Raw genomic sequence first — 14,249 nt, forward strand, 5'->3', positions numbered from 1 at the left:
TAATCTATGTACAGTACCAGTCAAGAGTTTGGACACACCTACTCATTCAAGGGTTTTTCTTTATTTTTACTGTTTTCTACATTGTACAATAATAGTGAAGACATCAAAACTATGAAATAACACATATGGAATCATGTAGTAACCAAAAAAGTGTTAAACAAATCAAAATATCACTCTCCTTGGTCAAATAGCCCTTACACAGCCTGGAGGTGTGTAAGGGCTACCTACTCTGTGTCTCACAAAGACACAGCGGTTGGAACCAAAAATCTCAAATTTGGACTCATCAGACCAAAGGACAGATTTCCACCGGTCTAATGTCCACTGCTCGTGTTTCTTGGCCCAAGCAAGTCTCTTCTTCTTATTGTCGTCCTTTAGTAGTGGTTTCTTTGTAGCAATTCGACCATGAAGGCCTGATTCACGCAGTCTCCTATGAACAGTTGACACTCAAGTCTGCCTATAGGAAGGGAGGAGCAAAATGGAGTCGTGGTCAGATTTTCCGAAAGGAGGGTGGGGGAGGGCCTTGTATGCATCCTGGAAGTTGGAGTAGCAGTGGTCGAGTGTTTTAGCAGCGCGAGTACTGCAGTCAATGTGTTGATAGAACTTCGGTAGCCTTTTCCTCAAATTTGCTTTGTTCAAATCCCCAGCTACGAGTACTTTTGGGTGTCAGGGTAAATGTATGGAGGAAAAAGTACATTATTTTCTTTAGGAATGTAGTGGAGTAAAAGTAAAGGTGTTCAAAAATATAAATAGTAAAGTACAGATACCCCAAAAAACTACATAAGTAGTTTAGTTGGCTGTGCCGGTTGGTCAAATGGTTCATGCTTTACTGATGGCAACGGGGAGTGTGTATGTGTGTATCTGTGTCTTTGTCTGTGTATTTGTGTGATAAAGGGAGGGAGATAGAGCACGCTAAACCCCTGTTACTGTAGCATGAATTATAAGTTAACAGTGGAACATGGACCAACAACACAGACATTGTGGAAACATGGCACAGGACTGACATAATGTTGCAAATTTTCACTCACCTGTGATGGAAGCCAGACAGAGGGGGGACATTTATTATTTTGGAATCCCCTGCCAAGTGACCTTCTCTGGCCCTCTGATGCTATTTTTGTTTTAGTAGGATTCACAAAAAACTCTTGTTGGACCCTCACTCAAATCACAGGCTCCAGAGCTGCAGGAGGACAGGTCCTTGTCTTTATCAGTGTTTGTCTGTGTGTCTGCATGGGCGTTTATGTGTATTCTAGTGTTATTCATGGTAAACAGTGACTGGCTGAAAATGCAGCAGTCAGTGTGATGAGGGTGGAATATTTCATCAGTCAGAAAGTGATATTATCCTCAGTCTCTGGGGATCCACCAGGCAAGGTGAAATCAACACTTAGTTATTAATGACTGGCTGACTGGCTGTTATTATTACTCTCCCTACAGGATAGAGCTCATTATCCAGGAAGAACAGCATGCTTTGTACAGCAGCAATGATATGAGGGCCACCCCACATTAGACTTGATATTAAAGGGAGAATTCACTCAAAACTATCCTTTAGTATTTTTTTCATTAGTCCTCTGTTGATACAGTCCCAAAATGTGTTGTATGTCAGCAGTCAAGTTTTCAAGATAAAGGACTTTCAAGAAGCAAAGTGTCACTGGCCACGTCATCAATTGAAATGTGTATCAAACCCTGAGGGCAAATGTGTATTGATTATCTTTTGAAGTCTCTCAGTAAGACAACAGAGCAATGGATTAATCCATTCTCAGCCCCCTCCCTTGCATTAAAACCTCTTCACTGGTCTGTCTGTGTCTTTGTTTTGGGAGAGTGTAGAACTCAGTCAGCTGTTATAAAGCTGAGTGGGGAAGTCACTGATATATGTCCACAGTAATCCTCCCATGAGTCCTCTGACTGACAGTCTCAGTTGGTCTTCCATGCTAACTGACAGACAGGCAGGCAGGCCTGTGTCTATGCATGGCGTCATAGCTGCTCAGCCTCAGAGATAATCAGGGATGTTGTTGAGTGTCAAGCCCATAGAACCCCATGATGAGTCTGCTCATTAGTGATGCCACGGTGGTGCACGACTCTGTGATGCGTTTCCTGTCTGTCCACAGCACTTGTCAGTGGGGTGCATCTCTATGTGGGTGATGCTCAGCTATAACTAACACCCTCCAGAACCTTGTTTGCAAATGGAGACAGGCCCGATGGGAGGCTGGTGTTGGCAGTTGAGCAACTTGTCAAAGCACAGTTGGAGTGAGTATGGCGCTCAGTGTTTGTTACTGTCAGTGTCAGCTCTCTGACACACTCTGTGCGCATGCAATGGTGTAAAAATAGGGAAGGTATTTCTGGGTCACAACTAGCATGCTGCTAATCAATCGGGGCCGAATCACATACAGCTGAATCAGCAGGCCATCCTTCAGACCTCTGGTATTTAGCATCTGACCCCTCTGCTGTTTAATGATACCAACAAACAGTGTTTGTCTGACTACAGTGGAGGCTGGGGGCTAGAGGCACTGTGTCCATCTCTCTTCTATCATCCCATTAAGCCCTTGACAACGTTGTTCATATAGATTCAGACTTTCCTGTTTAGATGAAGTTCCCAAATCTGCATAGCTGGAGCATGACTGATTTATATCCATCCATACTAGGGTACATTCTCTTACGATCTTCTCTCTTATTCACATGGAATGAGGCTGAGAACCACCCAAACAAGCTAATTATAATTTTACTACTATACTATATTTAAGTGATAATGCCAGAGAAGCTTGTGTTTTGAGGATATAATGGCACGGGCAAATTGTGCCAGATAGTACATTCAGACCCCTTGACCTTTTCCATATTTTGTTACGTTACAGCCTTATTCTAAAATGGATTTAAAAAAAAAAGAAATTCGTTGTCCTGTTGGAAGGTGAACCTTCGCCCCAGTCTGAGGTCCTGAGCGTTCTGGAGCAGGTTTTCATCAAGAATCTATCTGTACTTTGCTTCGTTAATCTTTCCCTCAATCCTGACTAGTCCTGACTCCCAGTCCCTGCCGCTGAAAAACATCCCCACAGCATGATGCTGCCACAACCATGCTTCACCGTAGGGATGTTGCCAGGTTCCCTCCAGACGTGACGCTTGACATTCAGGCCAAAGAGTTCAATCTTGGTTTCATCAGACCAGAGAATCTTGTTTCTCATGGTCTGAGAGTCTTTAGGTGCCTTTTGGCAAACTCCAAGCGGGCTGTCATGTGCCTTTTACTGAGGAGTGGCTTCTGTCTGGCCACTCTACCATACAGGCCTGATTGGTGGAGTGCTGCAGAGATGGTTGTCCTTCTGGAAAACTCTCCCATCTCCACAGAGGAACTCTAGAGCTCTGTCAGAGTGACCATCGGGTTCTTGGTCACCTCCCTGACCAAGGCCCTTCTCCCCCGATTGCTCAGTTTGGCCGGGCGGCCAGCTCTAGGAAAAGTCTTGGTGGTTCCAAACTTCTTCCATTTAAGAATGATGGAGGCCACTGTGTTCTTGGGGACCTTCAATGCTGTAGACATTTTTTGGTACCCTTCCCCAGATCTGTGCCTCGACATAATCCTATCTCGGAGACAATTCCATCGACCTCATGGCTTGGTTTCTGCTCTGACATGCACTGTCAACTGTGGGACCTTCTATAGACAGGTGTGTGCCTTTCCAAATCATGTCCAATCAATTGAATTTACCACAGATTGACTCCAGTCAATTTGTAGAAACATCTCAAGGATGATCAATGGAAACAGGATTTACCTGAGCTCAATTTCGAGTCTCATAGCAAAAGGTCTGAACACTTATGTATATAAGGTATTTCTGTTTTTTTTTATATTTAATACATGTGCAAAAATTTATAAAAACCGGTTTTCACTTTGTCAATATGGGGTATTGTGTGTAGATTGATGAGGGGAAAAAATATTGAACCAATTTGAGAATAAAGCTGTAACTTAAGAAAATTTGGAAAAAGTCAAGGGGTCTGAATACTTTCCGAATGCACTGTACATTTCTATATGAACCCCTCAGTTTGCTCAGTCACCGTGCTTTCAGGCAGTCAATGGCATAATGCTGAACCAAAAGGTCTGAACACCCCCTAACACACTGTAATATATTAGCAGCAGATAGCACCATATGTAATAAACTGTTGCTGATGAAAATAGCAGATTGTGAGTGTGAGCTACCTGTCATAGGTAAAGGTTAAAAGACAGATGTTTGACTCCAGAGATAAGTGTATCTGCCAAGCAAATGAATACAGGCCAGAGTAATAGTGTTGACACTCCCAGTGAGGATGGTGTGGATGTTTTGGCATGGCTGATGAAAGAGGTCTCTGTATACACTATACATGGGGTTAACAGAAACTTCCCAGTGGATTAAGAAGCTAGTAGCCTATGTAGGCAGACAGTGGTATGGTGAATTTCTCCTTTATTTATCCTCCTGATGACGCATTCAGAATTTTTTATTATTTTTATTTCTTTTTTATCTTATTTTTATTTATTTTTTATTTTTTTATTTTTTTTTAGATATGGGTTTAATGCACTGAAATGACTGTGAAATTATGCTATCATAGCTATGTACGTAATGCTCTCTCTCCCTCTTTTTCTCTCTGATCTCTCTGTGTCTCTCACACGCACTTTCCTTCCCCCAATTTTGTCAATTTTAACAAGCGGGACCCCTGTTTGTCACTCCCTAAGTCTGCCCTAGTTTTCTGTGTCCCAGTCTTGTTTCAGGGTGTCTCATTTATGTATCACAGCCTACTTCACACATCCCACACCAACAACTTCCTGACCTGTGACCTATTTTCAGTACATTTCCATACACACAGTACCAAACATAAAGCAGATACAGCGAACAAAGGCCCAATGACGCCAAAGCAGGAAGACGTGTATGAATCCTATTATATACAGTATAATCCTATTCCTCCACCAGAGTGGAGACTAATGGGAGCAAATTTACAAGACACCTCGTTACTGTTTATAGGACAAAGTCTGAACACTGTCTAAAGATAAACACTAAGGTGGACTCATTTACTTTGTGTGCGTGGTTGTGTGCATGCCTGTGTGTGTGTGTGTATAATCAGGAAGGTAATGCTCACTCATTCGCTGCAGTAGGTCTTGCCTGCATGGTCTTGTTCAGTAATTTTCTCATCCAACACCTTTACCAGCCAACTCTGGCTCTAGCTGCAGCAGTCAGGAAATATGATCAGGCTTATTTAGATTTTTCCTTTCCCTCATCTTTTTCTTAAAGGATTTGAAGTGTGTTTGCCAGCAATGATAGTGTTAGTATTGCCTATGAAATGACAGCGGAGAGACTTTTCAATTCTGCTCTAACTCAGACAACGACAGATGTCACCTCCAGGCTGGCCTGCCATAGCCCCAGGTCAAAGGTCAAATGTTAATAACCTCAGATGAGGCAGCTCAGGAGTTAAAGCAGGACTGTATTGTAAAGCAGATAGGCATTCCATATAGTGTAGGAGGAATCTTATTGATTCCAGGTGATGTGATTACTTGGTGCTTATATTCTCCATAAGGTTACTGTGAACTTTAGCATAGATCAATTCAACCAGCAGACACATGATTCCAAACGCGATGGGTGCTGGGGTGGTTCAGATACATTACTGACCTTTGTCTGACTCACCCTGTGTGTGTGTGCGTGTGTTTTCCTCCCCTATTCACAATGTTTAGGAGTGCACAGGTACGTGTTGCTGCCTGTAAAATAACTCCAACGTCAGTAGCGTTTGCATCAGAAATTCCCCACACTTGTAAGATAAAGAGGGTAAACACCAGATGCTGCTATGCAAGCATGAATACTACTACTTCCTGTGCTGTTATTTACCTGAGACACCCTATATGACGTACATTCCACGGAGACTAGAGGGCGAGGCCATGTTTACTCTGCTCCTCCGAAGGGCTCTTGAGAAAAGTGATAGTAGTAAAAGACGTTCCCAAAAAAGACACTGCTGCATCAGGTTCAGCAGCATAGCTCAATCAGCATAGCACATTTTATAAATGTCTTATGGGGTATGCATGGGTATCCGAGCTGTGTGCTAGTGGTTTAAACAGACACCTCTCTCCTCCACTTTGAGCCATGAGAGATTTACATGCATATTATTAATGTTAGCTCTCCGTGTACATTTAAGGGCCAGCCGTGTTGCCCTGTTCTGAGCTAATTGTAATTTTCCGAGGTCCATCTTTGTGGCACCTGACCACACGACTGAACAGAAGTCCAGGCGCGACAAAACTAGGGCCTGTAGGACCTGCCTTGTTGATGGTGCTGTTAAGAAGGTAGAGCAGCGCTTTATTATGGAGAGACTTTTCCCTATCTTAGCTACTGTTGTATCAACATGTTTTGACCATGACAGTTTACAATGCAGGGTTCTCCAAGCAGTTTAGTCACCTCAACTTGCTCCATTTCCACATGATTTATTATAAGATTTAGTTGAGGTTTAGTTTTTTGACGTTTAACTGAGCTCACGCTGGTTTCTGGGATTAAGGATTATCACTGTGTATGATGAAGTTGTTTCTCCAGAACTGTTTGTAATTTAGACTCTAAGGCAAGTGAAGGTTGCCTGTGTGACAAGTGTGTCCAAGGATTATAAACTGCATCAATAAATGATCACGCAGTATAAAACAGGCACTCTCTCCAGGGCATTCACTGTGCATGTGAACATTCAACTGTTGTCATTACAAATAAATACAGCTATCAAACAATATTAAAACCAGTTTCCATTTTAATTTAGCTAAATTATGAAGGAACACGGGATGTCCTTTGGTAATGCAATGAATCTAACATAGCCTACTTTAATTTATTTTATATTCTGTCTTACAATTTTTGGAGGCTGAGTGTTGGGTTGCCAGTCACAGTTTGACAGTTAGAGAATTGACCCAGCTACATCCTTTGAGATAAGGCCTAATATCCTGTATTGATTGCTGTAATTGTGAGTGTGTTGTAAGTGTCACTGGTCGGTCTGGCTGTATTCTACAGTGCATGTGTCTCCAGTGAATATGATCTACTGGAGAGGCAGCTCTGTGTGAGTAACATCCAGAGCCCATTCCTGCTCCTTCTTCTTCTCTGTATATCTGTGCATCAAAGTCACCACGATATTAATTATTCTTTCCCCTTATTTTATTTCCCAGTATGCATTGCTCCAACTGGCCTCAGTCACAGACTCCTCTTCCCTCCAGGATGCCATCAGAGAGGCTCTCCAGACTGTCTTTTATGAAGTGGTGGGTATCTAATGTCTCCATCATGATTTATATCTGCTGTCTGTCTCCATCCTATTCAGCACTATACTGTATTCTCCCTGGGGGTAGGGCTGACAGAGAAACAAGAAACAGAGTGAATGACACAAAACAGATCAAAGACCACCCACTTCTACATGTTTGACCAAATAATGTTACAAAACATTTTTTCCAACCATATTTTCTCCCCCCTCTAACAGTCTGCCCCCCTCTCTCTTATAGGACAGTGTATACGTCTATCTATTAGATGAAGAGACAGGACGCTTGTGGTGTGAAGAACCACCCCATGAGCTACAGAAGGAGGGGAGACTCAGGTAATGTGCAGGGCTGATGTGGTGCCCAGTTGACCAGTACTTCAGACCGTAATAATTCAGTCTTCATTTTCCCTCAAGTGACATTGTTTGTAATGTTCCTAAATCAATCAAATCTCTGTCTTTCTAAGGGATGTGGTTGTCCAGCAGAGGAGAATACAGTGTGAAGGACTTCCTTCCTCAGAGCTTCAGGAGCAACAGAGAGAGAAACTAACAGAGCCACTGCAGCAGGACAAAAGAGGTGTGTGTTTGTCTATCTGGCTGTGTTGCAGGGTGAGCAACAGCAACTTTACTCTAAACGATTCCAGAGAGTTCAAAACAGTCCACAGTCCTCCTCCTGGCTAATACTTTCCTCCTCTCCACTCAATACTTTTTCCATCCATCTTCTCCACCTCCACCACAGTGTTGATCATTCCAATCCTGGACCAGGGTGTAGCTACCGCCCTCCTCTTGGTGAGCATGCTCCTCATCATTTACATTTAGCAGACACTCTTATCAGGAGCGACTAGGGTTAAGTGCCTTGCTCAAGGGCACATCGATAGATGTTTCACCTAGTCGGCTCGGGGATTCAAACCAGCGCCTTTTCTGTTACTGGCCCAACGCTCTTAACTGCTAGGCTACCTGCCGCCCTCATAACACTCTCACCGCTCTGCCTTACATTATCAAAGCTTGAATATGACTGCCTGTTACAGAGTGTCTTGTCTATTCTGAAAGGTTTGCTGTACACAGCCCACTAAAGCTCAGGAACAAAGCCTTGATGTCCTGGAGAAACATGTGAGTCTGAAGTGTCCTTCTCCAGACCCACCAGTCCTTTAATGGGATCACATTCTCAGACAACAGGCCTACTGCTGATTCAACTCTGATTGTCCTCACAGGTCACCGTAGCCTGTAAGAGAGTCCAGGCCCTGCAGCGTCAAAGGCTCACCCAGGGGTTAGAGGTCAACAGGAAATCATGTCTATCCCTGACCAGGAGGACAACACCTGATGTGGATCACAGTGCACTGGACCATCAGATCCTGAAGCTTTGTGGTATGATAGTGGGATGGGGCCCTGCACGTGTATTCTGCTGTCTATAGACAGATCAATGTTGAGTGTATTGGATAATAGTAGGTTAGAATATATTACTACTGTATGTGTAATGACTTTATGTTGATTCTTTCACTCTTAACTGTAGGAGAGCTGTATGACCTGGACGCTGCCTCCCTCCAACTAAAAGTAATCCATTATGTGAGTCCAGAACCATAAATAAACTGTGATTTATCAGAGCTGGTTGATCATTTGATAAACAGAGTGACTGTTTGACTGAATCGGTTGGATTGTTGTTTTCACAGCTGGAGGAGCAGACTCAGTCATTGTGCTGCTGTTTACTTCTGGTATCAGAGGATAACCAACAGCTGTTCTGTCAGGTACACATGTACACACACAATATTCAATATTCTAAAATAAAGCAAAATTGCAAAAATTCACAAACAAAAACAAGTTTGTTAGATGTCTTTGCTATTCCTCAGGTAGTTGGAGACAAGGTTCTGAAGGCGGAGATCAGTTTCCCTGTAAGTTACACAACACAGCCCTTCTATCCCTCTAACATTACTACCTGTGCCCCTGCTGCTGCCCCTTACTCTGCCTGACCCTCACCCTCTCTCTGTCTGTCTGTCTGTCTGTCTCTGTCTGTCGTGCAGCTGACATTTGGTAACCTTGGTCAGGCTGTGGAGAAGAGGAAGAGCATCTCCCTGCAAGACGTCACTCAAGTAAGAACACTGAAATGTTCCCTGATCAGCATTGTAGTGTTTGTAGTGTTAACAGTAGTACGTTTGGATGTGTTTGATGCTCCTGTCCTCTACATCTCTGCCCCTTTTCCCTCTTCTCTGGGTTGATACTGTAGGAGGAACACCAGCAGCTGAACAGCACTCTGGGATTTGAAGTTATCTCCATGCTGTGTGTTCCTGTTGAGTGTCGGGCCACCACCAAGGTTGTGGCCCTCGCCTGTGCCTTCAACAAAAAAGGAGCAGACAGGTATAGAGCTATGTGTGTTAGCGTAAGCATGCATACTTCTGTCTGTGAGTGTATGTGCGTGTGCATGGGTAGCTGCATATGTGTGTGTCTTACTGTAAAATGTGTGTGCTCTTGTCATCCTTCAGACACACAGAGGTGGATGAACACATAGTGCAGCACTGTTTCTGCTACACATCCTCAGTACTGACCAGCACACTGGCCTTCCAGAAGGAACAGAGACTCAAGTATGAATGCCAGGTAAGGAGACGCTACCCGACTGCACTCACCAGTCATGAAAAAGTACTACTGAATTACTACTCATCACTACTACACAAGATCTACACAAAACCTACTGGTTTTACTACTTGATTGCTATTGAGATGTGTAGTAAACCAGTAGTGATTTATGTAGTAATTTAAGTAGTAAATTGGGACATTTCACTACCGGTGAACACTACATATTTCCTTCCCAAATCACTACATAATTATTCGTTAATGACTACTGTGTAACTACTGAGCTTTTGGGTATTTGGTATTTTATTAGGATCCCCATTAGCTGTTGCGAAAGCAGCAGCTACTTTTCCTGGGGTCCACACAAAACATGGAACATGACATAATACAGAACATTAATAAACAAGAACAGCTCAAGGACAAATTAAAAAACGGCACACATAGCCTACATATTAATACATACACTTAAAATATCTAGGTCAAATAGGGGCGAGGCATTGTGTGTGAGATGTTGCTTTATCTGTTTTTTTAAACCAGGTTTGCTGTTCATTTGAGCAATATGAGATGGAAGGAAGTTCCATGCAATAATGGCTCTATATAATACTGTACGCTTTCTTGAATTTGTTCTGGATTTGGGGACTGTGAAAAGACCCCTGGTGGCATGTCTGGTGGGGTAAGTGTGTGTGTGTCAGAGCTGTGTGCAAGTTGACTATGCAACCAATTTTGACTTTTCAACACATTAATGTTTCTCATAAAAAGAAGAAGTGATACAGTCAGTCTCTCCTCAACTCTTAGCCAAGAGAGACTGGCATGCATTGTATTTATATTAGCCCTCTGATTACAATGAAAAGCAAGACGGGCCGCTCGGTTCTGGGCCAGCTGCAGCTTAACCTCTTAAGGATCAGACCCTTTTTTTCAATTTCCGCCTAAAGTTACATACCCAAATCTAACTGTCTGTAGCTCAGAACCTGAAGCAAGGATATACATATTCTTGATACCATTTGAAAGGAAACACTTTGAGGTTTGTGGAAATGTGAAATTAATGTAGGAGAATATAACACATTAGATCTCGTAAAAGATCATAAAATGTGCAGTAAGTCAGCCAGTCAGATGTGCAGCCAGACTTATTAGCCACTCTTTTTGCCCCATCTCTTTCAACCATACAGTTTTTCAATTCCTCATCAATCCATGGAGCCTTAACAGTTCTAACAGTCAGTTTCTTAACAGGTGCATGTTTAACAATAACTGGAAGAAGCAATTTCATAAATTAATCAAGTGCAGCGTCTGGATGCTCCTTATTATTAATCACATCAGACCAACAAATATTTTTTACATCCACATAAGAGTCACAGCGAAATCTTTTGTATGATCTCTTACACACTATTTTAGGCCCAGCTTTTGGAACTTTGGCTTTCCTGTATATAGCCACTATATTGTGATCACTGCATCCAATGGGTACGGATACAGCTTTAGAACAAAGTTCTATAGTATTAGTAAACATGTGATCAATACATGTGGATGATCTTGTTCCTGTAGTGTTTGTAAACACCCTGATAGGTTGATGAATAACCTGAACCAGATTACAGGCACTGGTTACAGTGAGAAGCTTCCTCTTGAGCGGACAGCTTGATGAAAACCAGTCAATATTCAGGACCCCAAGAAAGTACACCTCTCTGTTTACATCACATACACTATCAAGCATTTCACACACATTATTTAGATACTGATTGTTAGCACTTGGTTGCCTATAGCAACACCCCAAAATAATAGGCGGTAGATCAGGCAATTGAACCTGCAACCACAGCACTTCAATAACACTTGACATGAGATCTTCTCTAAGCATTACAGGGATATGGCTCCGAATATATATAGCAACACCTCCCCCATATTTATTCCTGTCTCTTCTATAGATGTTATACCCTTGTATTGCTACTGCTGTATCATCAAAGGAATTATCCAAGTGAGTCTCAGAAATGGCTAATACAGTATATTAATGTTATCTGATATTAGCAAGTTATTGATTTCTTGAACCTTATTTCTAAAGGCTACATATATTAATATGTGCTATTTTCAGCCCTTTCCTGGGTAGCTTCTCAGATATAGACATAATATGGAGAATAACAAACAAAGTAACAAAAAAAAACAAAAAAAAACATTCAGCAGTCCATTAATCAGTTGGTGTGTGTAAGTGTGTGTGCGCGCTGCGGGGCTGAAGCTGCGAACCCATAGGCTTGGCTGTCTCATCTCTTGCAGGCTTTTGGGAGGGAGGGTGGTCAATGAGCCTGTCATAGTGGATGTAAGCAACCACGAGCTCAGGCAACTTTCATGGTTGGGATAAGTTATTTTATTTTCTGGCACACAGGTTTTAAGTATCTACTACTTAAAACCTACACAATTCCTACATGTTCACCATTGAATTACTACACAATGCCTACACATTACTGCTGTATGCCTACTCAATCACTATTGAAGTACTACTGCCAGTGCCATCTGTGTGTAGGGTTGTGTCACTACTAATCACTATTGAATTGCTCCTGATCCTTTTTCATTTCCTACATTTACTACTGTTTGCTTATTCAAAATCACTTGTTTCACTACTGTGTCACAACTAGACTAGTGCACATGTTATTTCCTCAAGTTTCTAACTGTAGTTATATCATCAACCAATAAATAATAAGCTTATACAACATTTATTGATAGAAAATTGATGACATATTTACATGTTTTTGTTAATCCCTTTGAGGCCTTGTCTTTATTCAGCTTTGACTTAAATATCTTCAGAGCCTCGTTTTTGTTGCAGCTACATTTCTCCACCACTTAACCTTTTAGAAAATAAAGACAAGCAAAAGAGATAACCAATTATAAGCCATTATCAATCATCTGCTAACAGAGGTCACATAAGACAACACAGAAAAACATTTGATAAACAACGTTCATCTTACCAACAATGTTCTCCAGTCTTCTTATGTTGAGGGCCTCCTTAAAAACAGGTCAAGAGTTAAGTAGGATGACTAAGTATACCAATATGAACATACCTTACATTTGCATACAAACACACATACTTATTATTATTTTTATTTAACTAGGCAAGTCAGTTAAGAACAAATTCTTATTTACAATGACGGCCTACACCGGCCAAACCCGGACGACGCTGGGCCAATTGTGCGCCACCCTTTGGGACTCCCAATCACGGCCGGTTGTGATACAGCCTGGAATCAAACCAGGGGGTCTGTAGTGACGCCTCAAGCACTGAGATGCAGTGCCTTAGACCGCTGCACCACTCGGGAGCTATTAGCTAGCATGATGAAAACAGAGGCTACATAGCAAAATTTCAATGGGGCTAGCAAACAGCTAGGCTAAACTCAATACATTTCTATGACAACGGCTGACGGCTAAGATCGTTTTTGCTAGCAATCTTTTTGATGTGGTAAAAAGTTATATAAATGGCTAAACAACGACATGAAAGTATTCATAAAGCATAAAGGAAAGTTTAAACGTACAGATGGTGACAGCATAAGGGCAATGAAAGACAGGATGACGAATGATGGAAGATGATTACGTTCAGGATTGTCAAAAAGTAGCTAAATAACAACAACCAACTACTTCCTGTTTTGTCGTCTTCTGTGGTCGCAAGAAGCCGGTGTAGTCTGGCTGTAGTGTTGTGATACTTATTTACTACTAACATCAAGTAGTAAAAACTCTATCTGATTATTATTGAAAAGCCTGTGTAGTAAAGCTGTACTGTTTCGACTACTTATATACTACCAACATCAAGTAGTAAAAATCTCTACCTGATAACTACTGGAAACAGTAGTTCATAAACTTGAGTAGTGCATAAACTACACATTCACTACACAATCCCTACAAGTCTCTACATAATCACTACTGCACGACAAGGTTTTATGTAGTAATTCAGTAGTACTTTTTCACGATTCCTAACTTGGTGAGAATCTTTAGCTAGCCCACAAATACACTTCTAGTCTTCTCAACTGTTACCTGTGTCCGTCTGTGTTCATATAGGCTCTGCTTCAAGTCGCCAAAAACCTCTTCACACACCTGGGTAAGTATCATATTTAACCTATTAACCTTGTTTTAGTTGCACAGTGGGTCATCATTTTTTACTGTTATAACAACAGTTATATATCTCTGTCTCCAGATGATGTATCAGTCCTACTAAAAGAGATCATTGCAGAAGCACGGAGTCTCACCAGTGCAGAAATGTAAGTAATGTATTACCATAAGGCTATCACAAGCATCGTAACAAAAGCCTTAGTATCATTGATTAATATGACCCATCTTTCTCTCCTCCAGTTGTTCTGTGTTCCTGTTGGACAGTGTCAGTCATGAGCTGGTTGCCAAGGTGTTTGATGGAGGAGTGGTTATCAATGAGGAGGTGTGTCGTCATCCTAAACTCACTCACACCAAAGCCCTAATCCACAGACTTATAGCTTAGTATAAGATCAAATGTTATTGTAAATGGATGTTATTTCCATA

The 14,249-nt window shown here is 41.8% G+C and overlaps 1 protein-coding gene across 1 annotated transcript in view; it reads left to right on the top strand.

Annotated features, from left to right (window-relative positions):
* LOC311136317 (cGMP-dependent 3',5'-cyclic phosphodiesterase-like) overlaps window positions 1–14,249 on the top strand; it is a gene marked incomplete at its 5' end in the record, with an annotated part of 30,172 nt that overhangs the window by 3,746 nt on the left and 12,177 nt on the right. Inside the window, 15 exons of the mRNA XM_084170438.1 lie at window positions 7,118–7,207; window positions 7,445–7,536; window positions 7,665–7,774; window positions 7,937–7,986; window positions 8,248–8,307; window positions 8,409–8,562; window positions 8,708–8,760; window positions 8,865–8,939; window positions 9,042–9,083; window positions 9,213–9,281; window positions 9,416–9,546; window positions 9,672–9,783; window positions 13,776–13,815; window positions 13,912–13,975; window positions 14,067–14,148. Of these exons, the coding sequence (XP_084026564.1) occupies window positions 7,118–7,207; window positions 7,445–7,536; window positions 7,665–7,774; window positions 7,937–7,986; window positions 8,248–8,307; window positions 8,409–8,562; window positions 8,708–8,760; window positions 8,865–8,939; window positions 9,042–9,083; window positions 9,213–9,281; window positions 9,416–9,546; window positions 9,672–9,783; window positions 13,776–13,815; window positions 13,912–13,975; window positions 14,067–14,148 (1,224 nt within the window). The remainder of the gene's footprint in view (window positions 1–7,117; window positions 7,208–7,444; window positions 7,537–7,664; window positions 7,775–7,936; window positions 7,987–8,247; window positions 8,308–8,408; window positions 8,563–8,707; window positions 8,761–8,864; window positions 8,940–9,041; window positions 9,084–9,212; window positions 9,282–9,415; window positions 9,547–9,671; window positions 9,784–13,775; window positions 13,816–13,911; window positions 13,976–14,066; window positions 14,149–14,249) is intronic.

This window comes from Coregonus lavaretus (genome assembly GCF_964263955.1).
Source record: "Coregonus lavaretus genome assembly, chromosome: 10".
NCBI classification, from domain to species: Eukaryota; Metazoa; Chordata; class Actinopteri; order Salmoniformes; family Salmonidae; genus Coregonus; species Coregonus lavaretus.